Source organism: Rattus norvegicus, chromosome 1 (genome assembly GCF_021556685.1).
Source record: "Rattus norvegicus strain SHRSP/BbbUtx chromosome 1, alternate assembly SHRSP_T2T, whole genome shotgun sequence".
NCBI classification, from domain to species: domain Eukaryota; kingdom Metazoa; phylum Chordata; class Mammalia; order Rodentia; family Muridae; genus Rattus; species Rattus norvegicus.
In genome coordinates, this window is record NC_141534.1 from 237,039,513 (window position 1) to 237,059,338 (window position 19,826).

Here is a 19,826-nt window from a genome sequence, read left to right on the forward strand (position 1 = left end):
TGAGTAGGGTATGTATTTTCCCTCCTTGTGAATTCAGATTACATATGGAGATTTCAGCCTGGTGTACACTTATTTTGCACCACAGTTCTAGATTTAAGGCAGAGCAGAAGAAATGTGGCTTTCACTGGGAATGCCCAGGACTCTCATGTTTATTTCAGGGTGACAGAAGAATGTATTGTAAATTTTTTTCATGGATGTTTTTATAGGTCATTCTTTGTCTTTGGGCCTTCCTGTTCAGATGACCACACCCTGGTGGTGAAGGCAGTGTCTCTTCCCTAGGCTTACAATATACAGAAGAAGGAAGTCTTTTTCCCCCAGCTCAAAGCCCAGTCAGTCTCTGCTTTTCCCAATTTTATCCATCCACACCCAGGAGTGACGGCAGCCACTATTTTCTAGGCTTACAGTTGTCAGTCACACTAGGCCGGCAGCCCGTAAACTGCACTGCAAAGGCTCTAGGCAGGGCCTCCATCATCAGTAGATGGTGGTCTTTGTATGACGTCAGGGAACACTCAGTTCAGTTGGGTGGAAACGTCCCTGGGGAGTGTGAAAAGCAGCCCTTTCTCCCTCTCGTGTATCCTTTAGGAATACCTGAACAGTATTTTGCAACATGCAAAAGATTTTAAGGAATACCACCGGTCTGTGGCTGGGAAGATCCAGAAGCTGTCCAAAGCAGTGGCGACTTGGCATGCTAACACCGAAAGGGAGCAGAAGAAGGAGACGGAGCGGATCGAGAAGGAGAGAATGCGAAGGCTGATGGTAAGCTGCTCCCACCCCCCATGGGAGACAGGGAAGGTACCCTGCTTGCATCTTTCTGCATTGAGAATGGGACACAAGGCATCAAGACAAGAAGGAGGCTGCTTGTGACAAACACACACATATGTATATACATATGTATGTATACACATATATATGTATTCACACTTATGTATATATGATATTGAATGATGTCAGTGTATGCTGCTTTATCATCGGTTGTGTGGATATATATATATACACACATATATATGTATATATCATATCACACACACACACACACACACACACACTCTCTCTCTCTCTCACATATTCACAGGTATCTGAACCTCTGGAGGGAGGATAACTTTTTGTCTTTTCTGTACAGTGTATCTAATGATCCAGGGTTGCACATAAACATACTAGTTTTGTATCCTAGGCTACCATCATCATCAACTTACGTAGCCTCTCAAGGACAGGTAAGTGCTGTGACTTGCAGGAGTTTGACAATCACATCTGGAAGAATGGCAAATGCAGCCCTTACATTTTGAGATGAGTGGCTAGGATTTTTTTTTTTTTTGAATGGATAGATCGCAAGGTCATGCCTTGGAATCAAAGATTCATATTTATTCTTTCCCTTCCCCCAACCTGATGTTCATAATTTTACTAATTACTTAAATTTACTAAGTTGTTCTTGAACTTAAAAACTGACTTTTAAGTTGATTTGAAAGGTTTTTGGGTGCCAGGTCTGTTGTCCCAAGGCTTGTTTGGCACAATAGCTTTGCACAGTTAGTTTTTAGTGGATATACAGGTGCAGAACAAGTGGGTTAGTATCATTGGCCTGAGTGTTGGATTTTATTGACCATTTGTTTCTGGAATTGGACAAAGCACATCATGAAATTTAGAAAAACAACACATCTGTAAAGGTGATAAGTGACCCAAAGATCTCTGTGAGACAGAATTCCTGAGTGTATAAGAATAAACCTCACTCATAAATACAGTTCTAGAAATCTTAAAGATACTTTCTTTCTTGTCATGATCCTAGTAGATGTTTTGTTTCATTAATTTGGGGGTTCCAGACAGTAAGCACTATTTGAGGTATTCCAGAACTCACTAGTTTCCCTCTTTTTCTCCATTTCTGTTTCGGAGAATACTGTCAAGTCCTTGCCTAGTGAGGGAGATTCTGGTGCAGGAAACGGAGCCATCAACAGGCAAATTTGTCTGATTCAACTGAAGGAAAACCGTATTAGAACTCCAGCAACAGATTGGTTTGACACTAATGATTAGGCATTTGCAAATCATTAATTTTTGCAATTAAACGATGGAATATACAGATAATAGAGAAACTGAAGTTTTTTATCACTCTTTCTTCAAGTGAGATCAACCATAGCCAAAAGCAATTAGAGTTATAATAGCATTTGAGTCCGAGCTCATTCACGGCACAGACAGCAGCTAGGCTGAGTGATGAAGCTGCTGTGGGTCCCGCACGTGCTGGGGTGACACCCCACAGCTGAGTCTCCGAGCTCTTCTGGGATAATGCTACCTCCTAGAGACTATCCGGTGTTCTCCTTTTATCCAGGCATCCGAGAAAAATATTTTGGGATGTTCTTTCATGGGGGGGGGGCGTGTTCAAAAGATGTTGCTCTCTTAATGGCTCAGAGGACATCAAGAGCTTTCTTCCATTTGATCTCATGATGTTGCTTAACGGGAGGTTGAGGTGGAAGTAATGGGCTTGCTTTATTACCCCAGAGTACCAGATTTCAGGAGCTCACTAACGTATCTCCAGTCACGGAGGCTTGTGACCCAGGGCATCGATTTTTGCATTAATTCTGAACAGTTCCAGAAGCACAGAAAATGGAAGAGCGGACCCAAAATGCTTAGTCCTATCACACGCAGAGTGGGGCTTAGTCAAATCACATACTCGTGGGGGTTAGTCACATTAAACACACACAGTGGGTCTTCGTGCAATAACTTTGCTATACATTTCCAGTCGTAGGCCCGCGGTGTTGCACATCTGTATTTTGCCAACTTGCAGAAGACAGGTGGTAGCTTGCGAGGCCTGGCTCTCAATCTGTTGGCCCCAGGCACTACCAGGTTCAGGTGGCGGACAGAGAGGGGCATGTGAAGTGCACCCGTGAGCGTCAGGGCTTCAGGCTGTTACCCCTCTCTCCTTCCTGATCAGGCTGAAGATGAAGAGGGCTACAGGAAGCTCATCGACCAAAAGAAAGACAGACGCCTGGCCTACCTATTGCAGCAGACTGATGAGTATGTCGCCAATCTGACCAACCTGGTTTGGGAGCACAAGCAGGCCCAAGCAGCCAAAGAGAAGAAGAAGAGGAGGAGGAGGAGGAAGGTGAGCTCCAAAGACTGGTTTTAGATGAGTACGGCTCTCCGATAAAAACCAGTTTTGACTTATGGGAGGTGTCAGTAGTCACCTAGACTAGTGTGGTCTAAAAGTAGATGGTGTGTTAGAGACAAGGGTATGAAGAGATTAGTGCAATGAGGTAGTGCATAGTCTACATTTTTACTGTTTAGTGCAGTGGAATATTTCAAACCAAGTATACCTAGTCACGAGGAGAAAAAAGAATACAGACACAAGTAAGCGTCTCTAGAGGTTAAATGCCAGGACGGGGACTACTGAGTTCAGAAAGTAGGGTGAAAATTAAACCAAAAAAGGCAGTGAACAGACAGGAGCGAGCTAGGGGAAGGCAGACGGGAGATCTTTGGGATACTCTGGACATACATCCCAGTCTGTTTGGATGGATAGAAACAATGGAATTTTCTATTCATTTCTCCTGTCCCGATGTCACAGTGAGGTAAGCACAGTGGTACGAGCTTTAGCAGTTATAGAGGAAAGCAGTCTTGTGTCACATGCAGCCTGCTCATCGTCAGAAGGGGAACAACAAAATGTAGCATATCCGCCCTGGGGATAGCCTGTCTCCATTCAGTATGTTGCTGAATGTGGACCAGAAACTTTGGATTTTCTTGGACTTGGGAGTGTCCACAGACAGAGGGCTCAGCATCCTAAATGAAAGGCATATTCTCTATGTGGAAAATATGCAGACACTTTGCTGCCACCACATTCCAGACAGCATTCTAGGTGGCATGGATGTCGTGTGTAACCATGCAGTAACTAAAGTGTGCAGGAAGACACAGGGAGGTGACTCGGGAACGCTGTGACATTTGTCCGAGAAACCTGCACCTCTTTCAGATTTTGGTCTCCAGAGACTTTGGTCTCCTGGAACCATTGCCTGGTGGATACTGAGGCACAGGCAGCTGCATTTTGTGTTCATAAGCAGCGTCTGATTAGGCCAGGTACAAACGTCAACAGAAAACGTTCATTAGAACTGTGAAAACGGAGGGTTGGGAGCGTTTAATCATTTACTCTCCACACTGAATAATTGAACGGAATGTTTTTTCAAAGCAAAAAAAAAATAATAATGAATTTCATGGCTTGCGAATTCTCGTGCCTGTTTTATAATTAAGGGGGAGGAATAAGTGATGGAGAAGGTGCCTTGTACCTGATTTTCTCCCTATGCGATAGCTCATCTCATTGTGACGTTGGGGGAGGGATGACTCTGCTTTTGGATTTAGACATTTTATAGCTGAGGAGGATCTCATTTTCTTGTCAAGTGTAGTGTTACAGACCTCGCAGAACTCTACCTCCCCACTCACGGTTTTGAAAGGTAACTTTCAGAGCTGGTAAAAGGGCACCAAGGCAAACAGGTACAACGCTAAGCAGACCCCATCCACCCGAGGGAGGACAGTTGCTGTTTTCCCTGGTCTGGGGCTGTGCTCAGCAAAGGTTGTCACTCTTGGTGTTTCCAGCATTAGACTTCCTTCTATCTCCTTGTGATTAAAAGCTAATGGCACAGATTTGAGCTTCTGCTTTATAATTGATAGATTCCTGCCGTGGAATCAGACAGTCACATCAGCACGGGCCAAGAAAGAAATGATGGCCCTGTTGACAATGACGCCTGCATCTTCACTTTGCTTGGTGCACGTCGGGGCTCTGTGTTGCCATTCTTCTCAGGGTTCTGCTTATTCAGTCCAGACCTGCAGATGGGTGGCTGTGCTCCTTGTAAATAGTCCTCCTTTCTATTGCATGTGACCGTTCGCCAGCGCTTAGACAGGAGCCTCGGAAGTTCGCTAGCGAGGAAAGAAGTGATGCAGACATTAATTAAGCACGTTACCTTAAAGTAGTGGCTTTAGCTGTGTGGAATGATAAGGGAAACTGGAAGTCAAACAGGAGGTGAGGCCCGGTTACCTCTCAGAGAAATATCGGATAGCAGAGCAGTAGCGGTCCACGGAGAGCTCTGAGCACCTCCTCCTGATGACTGTCCCACTTGAGTGTGAAGAACGCTTATGCCCAGCCACCTACTTGTATGCCCTTAGGACAGTCAGCACCCAACACCCCTTGCCTTTAGCGAGACTAAGCTGGAAGGCGGGGCTCTGTTTCCTTCCTAGAATATCACTCCAGGGAACGTGGGACGCATTCGTGGGAAAGGAAAGAGGGAAGGGGAAGGATGAGGAAAAACACGATCTTTCTCATCCTTCCTGAGCTGTGTTTCTTTCTTTCTTTCTCTGGGCTTTAAGACCACTCAGCATAAAAGTAGCCAGTTCCAGATGTTTCTTTATTGAAACATTCAAAGGAAGGCAATACATTTAAAAACTGGTTACTTGACCCTCAGCGCTACCTGTAGTTCCCCGCCTCCATCAGTGTGAACGACTGACTGAGGTGGAGGGAACATCAGTGCTTTGTGCTGCAGACAGTGCCCCCCCCCCAGCCAGCATCTCCCCACTCTAAGCTGCAGACAGTACCCCCCAGGGTCTCCCCACTGTAAGCTACAGACTGTGCCCTCCAGGGTCTCCCGGTTGTGGTTGTTAGCTGCACACTGTGCCCCGCCCCCAGGGTCTCCCCATTGTAGGCTGTAGACTATGCACCCCGCCCGCACCGTGTTTTCCCACAGCCTCAGATAATATGGTGTTCCTGTTTATAATCTTGAAAATTAAGGCATCAAATGCATTCCTTATTTTGAGAAAACCTTCATTACTCAGTGAAATAATAGCCCCGAGCTGCTTCTGGTTGCAGTAAAGATGTAGGCAAAGAAAGGGAAGCGTCACTGGCCTTGAGGTTGATTGGATAAGGATCACTCTCCGTTTCCAGCGTTAAACTAGTATCGAGTTGGGTTTTTCTCTTATTCTTTCTATTTTATTCACCCAGCATCACGGGGCCTTTGCTTGTTCTTGGAGAATTTGCTGTTCAGGGTTGTTCATGGGTAGCAGGGTTGGTTCCTGTAACCTGTCTTGACCTCGTTAATTCAGTTCTCTTTCTCCATTTGGTGCATTTCTATGCAGTGTATGTTTATAAATCACGTAGAATCTTCTCACTCTCAGCCTGGTCTTTCTTTATTGGCCTTGAAATGGAAAAGAAAAAATAAAAGTCAATTCTATGTCTGCACTTACAGGTAGGTCAGAGGGAGATAAGTTTTAAATATTGAGCTAGTGTGTTGTGGGAAAGCAAGCCCTGTGTTTCGGGGTGAATGCTGCTTTGAGCATTGACTATGACCTTGAGGGTGCTGTCTGCTCTACCAAGGTGTTCTCAGATGTCCACAGGTGGCTACAAAGTGGGGGCTGGGGGAGGGAGCCACATGAAACCAACGAGCGTATACAAACAGGTTTGCACATGGGACAAACCTCCTCATCATGATAGGGAGGAGCCTTTAAAATTCAGGGCTGCATAAGAAAATATTTGCATGCTAATTTGCTATTAGTCTCTTGTAGGGTGTGTCAGTAAAAGATGTTATGTCAAGTGTTCTGTTATCCACCAGGAGGGTCAGTTCTGGTTTGATTCCCGTTGCTGTGATAAACACTAGGACCAAACATAGCTTCAGAGAGGGAAGGGTTATTTCCACTTACACATTCAGGCGACACCCCACCCTTGAAGGAAATTAGGGCAGAAACTCTTAAGAAAGAAATTCGAGGCACAGCCTGAGGAGCGATGCCCTCAAGCTCACCTGCTCACACTCAGCCAGTCTCACCTGCTTAGGGATGGCAGCTCCTGGGGTGGGCTGGCCCTTCTCATGTCAATCAAGAAAGTCTCTCGCAGATAGGAGCCTCACTGTGATCTGGACGTCTCCCAACTGGGACTCCCTCTCCCCAGCTAAGTTATGTCAAGTAGTCAATAAAAGCCAAGCAGGACAAAGGGGTAGAAAGACTTTTTGTCCTCCAGGTCTGTCTGATGTGAAACTTGATCTAAAGCACTTGCTGGCATTTAGTATTACTCAGTAAATATTGGCTGCTACATCAAGGTGTTTTGTGATAAATGGATAGAATGGTGTTGAAAGAATGGTAGTTTCCCCATCGGATTGTTTGGTTTTGAAAATGACTGGGGAAAAGGCTCTGCAGGTTAAGGTCCCAAGCCGGAGGACTAACCTGGGTTTGAAATTCAGCATCCACATGGTGGAAGGAAAGAACTCACTCCTGAAGGTCGTCCACTAACCTCCACACGTGTGCTGTGGCTCATGGACACACACGCATGTACACGCACGCTCACGCGCACGCTTTTTTTTAATATGACAAATGAAAAAAATAAAGACCACTTTTTAATCTTGATTGCATATTTTTGTGATGTTGAATACATTGATCATTTCTTTTTTCTGTTTTTCTTCTATTTTTTAAACCGCAAGGTCACATGCAGTCCAGGCTGGCCTTGCAATGACCGGCATGATGTTGATCTTTAACTCCTAAGTGCCAGGATTACCAGCAGGAACCAGCAGGCCAGCTCATTGTTTTCCCCTAACTGAGGATCGGTTGTATGTAAGAGGAAATCTTTTAGGGTAGCAATAGGTTCTTTGGCTGTTAGGACATGTAGAAAGGAAGTGAGGATTTATTATTTTGGTAGACCCTGCTGACCAAGAGGCTTACCAGCAGCTCTTACAGAGGGCATTTTCTCATTCGCATGGTGTCTACTTTGGAGAGCTTTCTGGGGGTCATTTCTCCTAGCGCTTTAGGCGCAGCGTTTGTGTAGGCTGTGGCTAGAAGCTCTTGCCAGAGGCACAGGGAGCTTAGCTCAGTCGTCTTGGTTCAGCCTCTAGAACTGTTTGACAGTGAGCAAAAATTAAATGTAAAGCTATCCCTTCAACCTCTTGGGATGTATACGAGTGGAGATGCATGATTGGTTGTAGGCTTTTGATAGGTCTTGAAAACCCGTGAGATTAATGGCCACTCGATTAGCTCATGCACAGCACTGCCAGGTGGTGCTTTCACCACGGGCTTGGCTTATCTCACTTTATTGTTTACTGAGGTACAGAACATTAGACCTATTATGGTGTTTCTCATGCAAGATTTGGTCTTGTTTCTTCCTGGGCCCTGCTTTTCTCCCGTCACCCTTGCCCCCTCCCACTCCTTAGAGAGCTTCCTCTCTGTTTTTATGTGCTGTGAGTTTCTTTGCACTCTGCGTCCGTCCTTAGGGCCTTTTGTTCTTCTCTCTCCATCTGTGTAGTTTCACGGCCTAGCCCAACTCCCACTCCTGGATTTACACGACCTTCATTCGTGTTAGAAGCAAGGATTGCAGTGTGAGAGAAGACATGGACGTTTTCACCTTTCTGAGTCTGAATGGCCTCAATATAGTCTATTTTTAAAGTCTTTTCACTCACTTTTCTTTTCCCCTACCTACTTTTAGAAGTACGGCTCAAGGCTCTTATACATGGAAGGGAGAGCATCCCTGACCTGGTGCATTATTCCATACAGTGATTGGGAACATGGTTTTTAACCTTTTTTAGATATTAAACACAACCCCCAAAGCCAGCTGGTATGATAAATAATAATGTCATTAGACATTTGTCGTAAATTCAAGTTGCTCACAGCTTCTTCCGAGTATTCGATCTCTTCTGTTTTCCTAAGGATTCAATAGTTTATTACAGCTTTTCCTTCCAAGGCTCCCCAGGTGAAAGAATACTGCTTACTCGGTTTTGCCCAGGCCACGGGTGTGAGGGCTGTCCACGGGTGTGAGGGCTGTCCGGAGAGCTGGGAGCCCTCTGCCTCAGAGATTACATCCATTTGATCAGTTCATTGTGGAAAATGGGTGAAACCAGTTTGAATCCAAGTCCTGTTTAACAGGCTTGACCAGTTGCCTGAGTTCAAATTGGCTTTCTCCGTAGGACAGGACCCAGGCAATGTTCAAATGCCTGCTGATTTGGTATTCCTGGGCATTTGTTTTTTACGGCCTGAGCACCTGTCTCCATGCTCAGAGGCCCACTTAAATGACAGTAAAAATAAGCCAAGTGGTTCCTGAAAGCTTCATTTCCAGAAAAGCAGAGTGAGCCCTTAAGGTACCCACATGTTTGGACGTTGCTCCAGCGCACTGTGGCAAATACCTGCTTGGGGGGGGGGGGAATGGATCCTTTTATAACACAGGCTGTAAAATACTCGGCATAAAGCTGTTTCCTCACAGAACAAGGCAGCCTCCATGTTGTGATGTAAACAGGCTGCCCCACCGAAAGTCTGCCTTCTTCATTTTAGCTGACATCTTTCTGTTTCCTGAAGTCCTTCCTCTGGCTGCTCCCCTGTTCATTTTACAAGCTTTCTGAGTGGAAACTACGTCATCCCCTTTGTCTGCGAACATTCGGAAGTGGAGAATGTCAGTTGACATGGGCCTTTGAAATTGTGACCCCCCCCCCCAAATCCGTTTGAGTTGTAGTACTTTTCTTGTAACGAGTAATCTTTAGTTAGGAGTAATTGGTATCACACGCATCCCCTGCCGTGGGCAGGTTTATTTTGCTTTTATCCCCACAGAAGTGTAATTCGTTTGCAGTGTTTTGTTAGATAGGAAGAAGCCAGTACAGGGTTACTTTGGCCTTGATTAAAATGAATGGACTACAGTGTTTTAGCTTGATCTTTTGTTTCAATCAATGGGGTTAAATGCAGGCACTGGCCAGTGGCATTAGAGCATGTGTTGGTGGCTCATGACACAGATCACTGTGTGAGAACGTTTTTCAGGCGGCGTATACGGTCACCTGTGCCACATATCACCAAGCTGTCTCACCTGGGGCCCAGAGATGCGAAAGTGACATCTCTTGGACATCTAGTGAAAAGTGGGAAGGGACGTTTTGTTTTTCTTTTCTGTGTTGAGTTGAGTTTGGTAGGAGAACATGGATTTCTGAATGTCCATAGACACCAGGAGCCCAGGACAGGATGAGAAGGGCTGGTGGCTCTCTCTATAGACTAGACTGCCACCTGGCTTTCGTGTCTTATAATCATGTGGCAGAATTGGGCCAAGGAGTGGGTGGGTATGATTGAGGGGACCGAGGACCCTAGTTCAATGATGAACCGTACGTGTGTGTGTTCTTAACCATTTTATGACTTGAAAAATATTTTGCCTCCTAATTGCAATGGTGACAGCAATAATAGTAATAAAAATAATGACCAATAACAATGACAATAATATGAATTACTCAGTGATTCACAGTGATGCTTTGTTTGTCTGCTAATATTGTGATTCCTAAGTGCTGGGCACCCTGTCAGCACGAACCCTCCTTGAACACAGAGAAGCTCCTGGCTGTGTAGCCTTAGGAGGCAGTTTTCAGAGAGTGCCTTTGCCTATCTTAGTTACACGCATAACAGTAGGCTTGACCTACCACCATTCGTGATCCTGAGCTGTGGAAGAGTTTTTGTCAGGTATCGTGTGAACTCAGGACTGAGCAAGTCGAAACAGCGATCCAGTTCTGCAGTGGAAACTATGGTAAAAGGAAGCTGGTTTGCTCTGGGTTAGACAGCTGAGGTCTCATGTGCAGTCAAGAGATATGATTCCCACGCAACTTGTCTAGTCCCAGAACCAAGGGGTAGATGGATTTACAATAGTACTTTGTGCCTTGACATCTAGTGATACTTTTAAAAAAGATAGTTTAGGGGACTTCGAGTAATCAAAGGGTCTGATCCTGAGGCAGGTTTTAGATAATACTCTGGCTAACTCACAGCGTATTCATAGTATGCTTGTGGAACAGTTTAGATTCTGCTCATTTATGGCGCGTCAAGCTTTTTAACGCACTGTTCATCGAAATGGCGATCCAATTCTACTTGCTCGCTATTTCAAATTGGCTTTTTCATTGTCTCATTTGGTTTTCTTTGTTGGCCAAATCTGTAGCTCATTTCTGGTTTGTATGGGAAGAATGGTGGGATTAATTGACTTTCTCTCATTAATTAAAACCATCTCTGGAGTATACAGTGCTCAAGAATTCCAAAAATGGAACCTTCAGTAGCTGATAGCAGGCCGGCTTCTTTCCTGAACACAAGGTTTCTGTCACTGTTGGAATGTCTCCCCGTGCTTGGTGGGAAGCCCATGAGTGTGATTTCCTGTATCAGTCTCCTGAGCTGCTACAGAAAATAAGGCTTGGGCAAGTCTAAGTGTAGGAGCCTTTATTCTCCTAATCGTTGGTAAAAACTCTGTTGTTTAGACTTTATCGCTCCCCAACCTCAGCTGCTGTCTGTCTGCATCCATGTCTCTGTATCTGTCTCTCTGTCTGCCTGTCTGTCTGTCTCCCTCCCTCCTTCCCTCACTTCCTCTGTGTGTGTGTGTGTGTGCATGTGTATGTGTGTGTGCGCGCACACACATGTGAATGGGTCACAGAGAGTGTATTTGGTTAGAAAGTTATAAATTACACTGAAAGAAACTTTTAAAAAATCACACATTTATGGGACTTCTTCAGCTAGATTTTTAACATTCAACAATTTCAGTATTGTCTTGCTTTGTAAAGAGAATCATTAGTTTCATAGAAGATAAAAGTATTAATAGAATGAATGTCTTAAGAATGAATATCGACTCCATATTGTTGTTTATAATTTTCAATTAACTAATGAGTCCTAGGGTAGAAAGCTTGTTTTCCTAAATGTCTTGGTGTGGTAAGTGACTGTAGCTTTTCTCTCCCAGGTTTTATTTCATGGAAGTAGTAAGGCCTTTAGTAATGATTTTAAAATAGAGATACCGTATCTATAAAATATGTTACCTGTTAGACAGGGGTTGTAAATAAATGAAAGACATTTTGACTACTTTGTCTGTATTATAGACGGACTCAGGTCTGTTTAGTGTGGTATCATCCCAGTTTCTCATTTCCTTGTCTTTGAGGCCCAGAGAGGCTAATGGGCAAAGGCATTGCAATATTTAAACAATGGTAGGTGATGGAATTTTTCATGAGAGCGCAGTAGATACACATCAATTCCCCCACATACACGCCGTGGAAATACTATATATTATGAAAGCCAATTAGGTAGGATGGAAAGCACCCAGGGAACTCACGGAATTTTGTTTGGTTTTGTGTTTTTATGACTGAGGAGCGGTTCCGAGCTTTTGGTTGATGGACGTTTTTAGAATGCTGCTCCTCATTGCTGATGAAAACTAGCTTAGGGAATAGGAAAGTCAAACTAATTATGTCAGGATTTGTCTTCAGTGCAAACACGAGAAAGTATTTCTGAGTCTGCCTTCTGTCTTGATGGTGCCCATGTCTGAAGCTCTGTGGTTCTCTAACGATGCAGTCCACACAGGTCTCCAGTGTGGGGGCCCTGAGTCACATCTAGCTTTGAGTGACTCGCTCACTACAAGTTGCTAATACCGTGCATGTTTTGTCTCAGCCAAGAGAAACAAAGATGAAGGGCATTAGCACTTGCGCTGTTTGTCAGGACAGAGCATGGCAATGAAAATTACGTATGGGAGTCACCATGAATTAATTCCTGTCCTGCAGTTTTGATGTGTACATAACACTTGACTCTGTTGTTTTGCAGAAGGCCGAAGAGAATGCAGAGGGAGGGGAGCCTGCCCTGGGACCAGATGGAGAGGTAAGAGCAGTTTCTGTCATTCCCTGTGGCACTGTTCTTTGTGGACACTAACTTTACTTTCTCTGAGCCACTTGTCTTTTATTTAAAAAAAAAGTTCTATTCATGGGTATGTATGTGTGTCTCTGTGTGTATAGCCCCTTGCATGTTTATGTGTGTGCCCACAGAGACTGGACGGCAGTGACTGTTCTCTGGAGCTGGGTTTACAGGCCATTGTGAACCCTTGAATGTGGGTGGATGGCTGAAAATACCACTTAACTCGGGTCTTTTGCAAGAGCATCGAGTGCTCTGAACTGTCCAGCTAGCTCTGCAGCCCCTTAGATAATCTGTTTTAAAGTAAAAAACAAGCAAACAACAAAACCACTGGTTGGGGATATGGTACAGTGGGGAGAACTTGCACTGTGTAAGTGTGAGGTCAAGTTAGGTTCCGCAGAACCGGGTATGACGCTGCCTATGGTAGCTATCTGTAACCCCGGTGTTTGTACAGTGAGACGGGAGGCAAAGGCAGGGCGACCCCTAGAAGCTTGAGGACCAGGTAGCCTGAAACCCTTACCTATAAACAACATGAGACCTTTCCCCAAACAAGGTGAGAGGCAAGGTTTGACAACTCAAAAGTGTCTTCTGTCCTCCACACACATGCCTGGCCTGCATTCACATACATGAGTGAGTACATGTACACACACACACACACACACACACACACACACACACACACACACACACAGAGTGATGGAATTAAGAGATTAAATACAGCTCCCTTCAAACCATAGTAGAAACTTAGAATAACACTGTCTTAAGATTATCGATCAGCCGCTAGAATTCCTTGTATACCATTCTGTTTACAGATAAACATATATTACAACTTCTGTAGAAGGCATAAGAGGCTAAAGTGATTCTGTGATTACATTTCCCAAGTAAATAACACAGAAGCATAAAATACAGCCTATTTTTTCCCTTAATTACTAATTTGAAATCAGAAAAATACATAAACCAGACAGTTCACATATTCTGTATTTTCCCGGGGTATTTCTGTAGGCTTCTAATATAGAGTGTGCATAGGGCCACACAGGCATTGTTCCTAATCATATATCCTAGGACTTCTGATATTATCCTGAGTTCTGAGGAGGCAATTATTGATCTATTGGATTCTTTTTCCCCTGAAAAAACTGAAGGATCTGCCCAGCCATGCAATGTAGAGGTGCAAGGCCAGAGGGTTTGTTTTAAATGACCTTAGCGGGTGATGGGGGCATTGCATGTTTCCTTCTAGAATCACTAGGCACATGGGTTCCAAGTGAGTACCCGTGCCCAGATGCAGAAGCCTTATGAAAATAGATGTTGGCCAGCCTCTCTAAGCCATCAGAAGGGGAGAAAAGATCAGGATGAATGTTGATTTGTGAGAAATTATAGATGGGTTGTTACCAGGTAGAGTGCTGTGTTGGAACACTTAGAAGCAGCAATGACGCTCCATACCCCAGCCTTTTCTTAGAAGGTGGCCCTCAGGGTAACTGAATACCTTCTAGTCCTCTCATCTCTTATCTTGTGTGGAAATTAGCTCTTGGACCTATGACATACACGTCTTTTTAATCTTTAATGTTAATAAACGTGAGTTCCGTTTGCTGAAGTTTGCAAAGTGGGCATCTCGCTCAGTTTGTTTTGAAATAACGTTCTTATTTCTCTTCTGGGCTCATTCTTTGCTTTTGCCAGAGTTCTAATTCCACCCACAGTGATTTCCAATTTTCTCCGAGGTGCGACATTAGCAATAAAACAGGCTGTATGATAATAGCCCACGATAACAAGATATGATTTTTTTTTCCCACGGAAATGGTAGCAAGTGCTGGATTTCCCTTTTCTCTCCGGAGTGTGCAGATGACCTTTTACATTAATGAGGAGGAATCATGTTGCCATGCAAAGTGTTGCTGCTCAGAACGATTGCTTTAGCACACATAAGAGTGAGGAAAACTGACAGGCCAGGGCAAGCCTTTTCTGTTAGAGTTCTTTGTGAGGAGTCACTAATGTTGGCTCTGATTTTCATGGTGCTTTGTTGTGCGAGCAGGAGGAAAGAACTACTGGAGTTTGGGAGTTTAGGGGTGTTATTTTTTCCAAGATATAGATAGTAACATCAGCCCACTGTTTTATCATTTTTTTTGGCTTAATTGGAATAAATTATATGGCAATCCTAATTGCACCAATAGTGGTGCACGTGTTTATTTGACCACAAAACTAATTAAGAGTAATTTAGGGCAAGTTCTTTGAAATAACGAATTGCCTAAACAATCCATTTTCCTGCTCTTCAGGAAGTAGAGAGCAGACAGTGCACACAAATGAAGCGTTTCCAAATGCCTTACCCAGGGCCCTGCTCCTGGAAGTCGGTCACCCTACATTTAATTACTAGTATCCATTTGCACAGGCTTGCTTCATTTCCAGCCCGACCAAGGCACTGTTCTCTGGGGCACCTTATCTACAACCTCTGCAGTTTCACGTACTCTTAATTTTCTGAGAAATTTTCTTTTTCTTTTTTTTTTTTTTCTTTTTGGTAGAGTCTAAAAATAAATTTCATGTTTGTCCTGGTCAATTCTTCAGGCTTTGGACAGGCAGGATTTTTGTTCTTTTTGTTTGTTATCATACACACAGCTCCCGTGGTTGAAGTAGACTCGATTCTGGTGGGTTAGCCTCAAATAAAACACATTGTTTTGTAGTAGGTGGCATAGGGCTGTGTTTTGTTGTTCTATCCAAAACCACAGCTTTCAAGGATTGTTCCCTGGGGAGTGTTAGGTGAAGGATTGGGGAACTATTAGTTCTAAATGACCCGAATCAGGTCTGTTTGCCTGAAGTAAGAATGGAATTTATTACAGGGTAAGTGTCCTTGTCCTAAATACTTGCAGCTGGAAGTGTTTCAGTATGGGTTTGGACTTGGACTTTGGAGTGGAATGTGTGTGTGTGTGTGTGTGTATACATACATATGTGTGAATATACATATATATACACAAACATATGTATGTATACATACATATACATACACATATATGATATATACATATACATATGATTATATATCTCTCCATACACACACACAAACACACATATATATACACGCATACACACATACACACACACGTGCACACATATAATATTCTATATTTATTTTTCATATACATCTTCATGTTTTTTTTTCACATTTGGCTTTAATGCAAATTCTGAGGGTGATTTTATGCAGTATTTTATTATGCTTGTGTTTGGACTAGCTATCCATGGTCCTTTTCATTGAATGGTTTGTTCCATTATGTCCATGGTCAGAAAGTTTCAAATTTTACAATTTTGGGTTAGGAGTGTTCAGTGCTTAACAGGATAAAGGGTACCAGGAGAAACTGCCCTAGGGCTCTAAGCTAATTCTATATCATCCTCTACAGCTGGTCCAGTAAAGCCATGGCTGCTATTTGGGGAAGGCCGGAGCTTGGCATAGCCCAGTGTCACTCCACTTCTTGCATTGCTGCCAATGTGATTTGGCCATCTGTCAGCTTACCTGCACCCCAGCTTTCTTGACCTTCTCTGTCTTCTAACTCAGAGTCTTGGTAGCACAGCCAATTAGAGAGACCAAGGCCTTGTACCTGCACCTTTAGGTGTGGGAGGCCAGTGTATTCAGGGTTTGGTTGAGGATCAGATTCAGGACTTGCACGTGTTAGACAAACGCTGTGCTATTGAACCACAGCTCCAGTTTTTGAGACAGGGTCTCAGTGCGTAGCCCAGGCTAGCCTTTAACTTGTGACCTCTCTCCCTCAGCACTCAGGCTGCCAGTGTCCCGGGCATGTGCCATCATATCTACTTCGGATTCTTTAGTGGGAGGCGATCTCTCCCCTACTCATAAAGACACATTAGATCCTGACAAGATGAAATGTGGAAAACAGTTCAGATGCTGGGCAACCAAAAAGCCTGAAAAACACCCAGTGTAGAACTGAGAGAGCCTCCTACCATCCAAGGCTGACCTGATTTCTTTACGCTCTTTCTAGCCAATAGACGAAAGCAGCCAGATGAGTGACCTGCCTGTCAAAGTGACGCACACGGAAACTGGCAAGGTCCTCTTTGGACCAGAAGCACCCAAAGCAAGTCAGCTGGACGCCTGGCTGGAGATGAATCCTGGGTATGGTGTTGAAACAGTTGCTGGGAGCTAGGAGTGGGCATGGCGTTCCTTATAAAATTCCCAAACAGAACCAGCGTAGCCTTTTCAGGGATGGGGAAGCTTCCTGTGTGCGTTTGTCATGGGCAAGTAGGATGGTGCCATTAAGTCACGTGTGCCCTAAGGTCAGCCCCCCCTCTCCTCTCCTTCTCCCTAGTTACGAAGTGGCACCCAGATCGGACAGTGAAGAGAGTGAATCAGACTATGAGGAAGAGGTACGTGGATGTCTGTCACCCTGTGGGGTTCAAAGTTAACGGGAGCAGAAGCGTCTCCCTGCGAACGTGGGCTCAGTCTCCAGCGCCTCCTGCCCACTGCTCTTAGGTTTTTCTCAGGTGTTGTCTGGGACTAAGCATTTGGGTAGGCTCTGAAGGTTGGTGCCTAGCGACCTCACTGTCATCTCTTGAGGGTTCCTGTCTGGTGAGAAATGTTGACAAATCCTAAGGTCATTTGGAACCAAGAAAAGAGAAGCTATCATTAGAGTAGGGGAGATCTTTGGGTGAGAACTTTGAAGGTGGCTTGCTTTGGAAAGGACACACTTCTATTCCCAAGTGGTCTGTAGTGAGAGCTAACTGCCCAAGAACTTGTGTAGCCTTCTAAGCCTGGGAGTTCGTTAGAAGTTATGCATCCGGGACTAGAAAAGGCAACATGGGCAAGCCTAAAGCTTTTAATGATCGCCTGGACTTCTCTTCAAACATGGCTCCCAATTCTGAATTCTCGGATATGGTGGTTACTAAAAGGAAAGGATATTTGACTTTCTCTCAGAAGGAATAAGTAAAGCGTTTAGAACATAAAACGAGAATCTTGGGTGCTTTCACTAGGGATTAAGATGTAATAAAGGTATTTGCTAGGTTAATTACGAAATGATTGATTAGTACGAATAAAAAGATTAGGTGATGTTTACATTCTTTGCTTGAGTCTGGCTGGTACAGTCATTCAGTCTGGGTTGAATCAGAATGGGGGGCTCGAGTGCAGCAGGCCCTAGATGGATGCCAAGCTGCCGATGACACCGCCGTTTCTAATGACTGATGGGGATTCTAAGGTGATGGTCATTTCCTTCTGGATTTCGGATCTTTGCTTTCTAAATTAATAGACCATGAACATTTACTGCTTTTAGAAAACAATAAAAATTTCATTTAGAAAAACATAACCATTAAAAAGCAAATACTTTGTGGCAGGATAATATCTCCCAGGTCCTCTTTCTCTTACACACTTGCTTGCTCAAGTGAACAGGTCCATAAACGATCGGTTACAAGGCTTCTCTCTCTGAGGAAGCTCCTGGGAGTGTAAGGATAAGATAGAGTGGGCGGTTTAGGTAGCCCATGCCATCCAGATGTTGACAGGTGCAGACAGCTCCTGACAGCTAGTAAGAGACGCACTCCGACCAAGTGACAGGAGCCCCAGGCCACCAGCCAGTGAGGGACCTACAGATCCCCATTTCTAGGACGTACTTCTGAACAATCTGATGGCGTCACCGTTGATACTGTGTCGCATGTGTCCTTTCTTCAGTCAGTAGTTAGGAGACATTCACCTTTAGACAGTTTCGAATGCCAGGTTAGTCATGGGCATAAGGAGTATTTACCTTTCTAGACGTAGGGAGGTAATCCCATCCTGTGCCAAGGTAATGATACCTTTCTTCTGAACACTCCGAAATGTGTGATGGGAATCAGCAGCCTCAGAAAAAGTGTGTTCCAACCCTCTGCTGTACACGGGGAGCACAGAGTCATCACCAGAAAGAGTGCCCAGAAGGATGCTAAGTCTCTAACATCTGCTTTTGGAGAGAGGAGTATAGGATTCTAAAAGAGCAGATATGATCTGTGTATCTGCTTTGAGTGACCAAATAATTATGTGTCTTTCACACACTTATTCTCAGGAGCGTGGGTCTTGGGGACCCCTGGAACCTCCCTTCCTTCCCTCCCCCCCCTCTCTCTCATTCAATGGTGAAATGCTGGATCCCTTGGTTTAAGCAGAAGTTAAATGTGCTTCCTCCCTTAATTGGATTTACTTGCTTCATTTGCGAAGCAAAATTCTATTTAATCTCTTTATAAAAAGTGCTAATCATAGAACTCGCTCGTTAAAATACATGCCTGGCCGTATTTCTGTTCTTCGTCCAGGATGAAGAAGAAGAGTCCAGTAGGCAGGAAACAGAGGAGAAGATACTGCTGGATCCAAACAGCGAAGAAGTTTCCGAAAAGGACGCCAAGCAGATCATTGAGTACGTGGGCCTCAGAGTTTTCAAGACAAGCTCAGTGTTTGAGGTTCATGTAGTGGGGATTTCCTGTTTGCAAATGCTGTTTAAAAGACAGGAGCAGACTTCATATTCACACCCCAATTGAGAATGTTCCCTCAGCTTCTTTCTGAGTTTGGCTCCCCTCTGGCCAAGGGTTTTGAATTGGTCATTTCCCTCCCTCCCTCCCTTCTTCCTTTCACTGCAGAATTCCGTCTCTAGCTCAGACTCTTTCTAGACTTCACACCTGCCATTTGTGCCTGTATTCTAGATTAGATTAATCAAACTTATACTTTGTGTGTGTGTGTGTGTGTGTGTGTGTGTGTGTGTGTGTGTGCGCACATGCACATGTCTGCACCTGCCTCCTGGAGGCAAAGCCATCAGTATACCCAGGAGCCCAAGTGTGAATCCCATTCTTGTGCTCTCCTGCCTCACATAACATTATTGGCTGTCCATTCTGCCCAGGTCCAAACTTTTTAGCTAAAGCTTCTCCTGTCTGGGTGCCAAAGGCCATTCTTGACCCATTTCAGCTAATTTTCCACCAGCGGGTGGCACACCACATTGCTTGCATGACTATCACACAGGTGTTGTTCTGAAATAGCAGACACAAGAGAAAACTCACCAAATGAGGCTTTCCAAAAGGAAGAGAGAGAGGTCGTAATATGTTTTTCCCTTCCCAGGCTGTATGACCCACTTTTGGAGCCTTCGTTTCCCAGCTCAGCCCTGGTTTTCCAGTGAAGATTTTTAAGACTGCAATGGCTCTTCTATATGCCTTGGGTAAAAGGCCCCATAAGGCATGGTGGAAGGAAGAGACCCTTTATCATCCTCTTCCTCTCTAACATCCTCTTCAATCCGCTCTTACTCGTCCCCCAA

At 44.4% G+C, this 19,826-nt stretch overlaps 1 protein-coding gene across 29 annotated transcripts in view; it reads left to right on the forward strand.

The window, feature by feature from the left end:
- Positions 1–19,826, forward strand: part of Smarca2 (SWI/SNF related BAF chromatin remodeling complex subunit ATPase 2) — a 167,491-nt gene that overhangs the window by 45,407 nt on the left and 102,258 nt on the right. For 21 of the 29 annotated variants that reach the window (XR_015632072.1, XR_015632078.1, NM_001429134.1 and 18 more), the window contains 6 exon segments: positions 583–756; positions 2,915–3,085; positions 12,508–12,561; positions 16,563–16,693; positions 16,887–16,944; positions 18,841–18,941. Coding sequence is in view for 27 of the 29 variants with exons in the window: in NM_001429134.1 (NP_001416063.1) it covers positions 583–756; positions 2,915–3,085; positions 12,508–12,561; positions 16,563–16,693; positions 16,887–16,944; positions 18,841–18,941 (689 nt within the window). In the remaining 2 variants the exon portion in view is untranslated. 29 annotated transcript variants of the gene reach the window in all.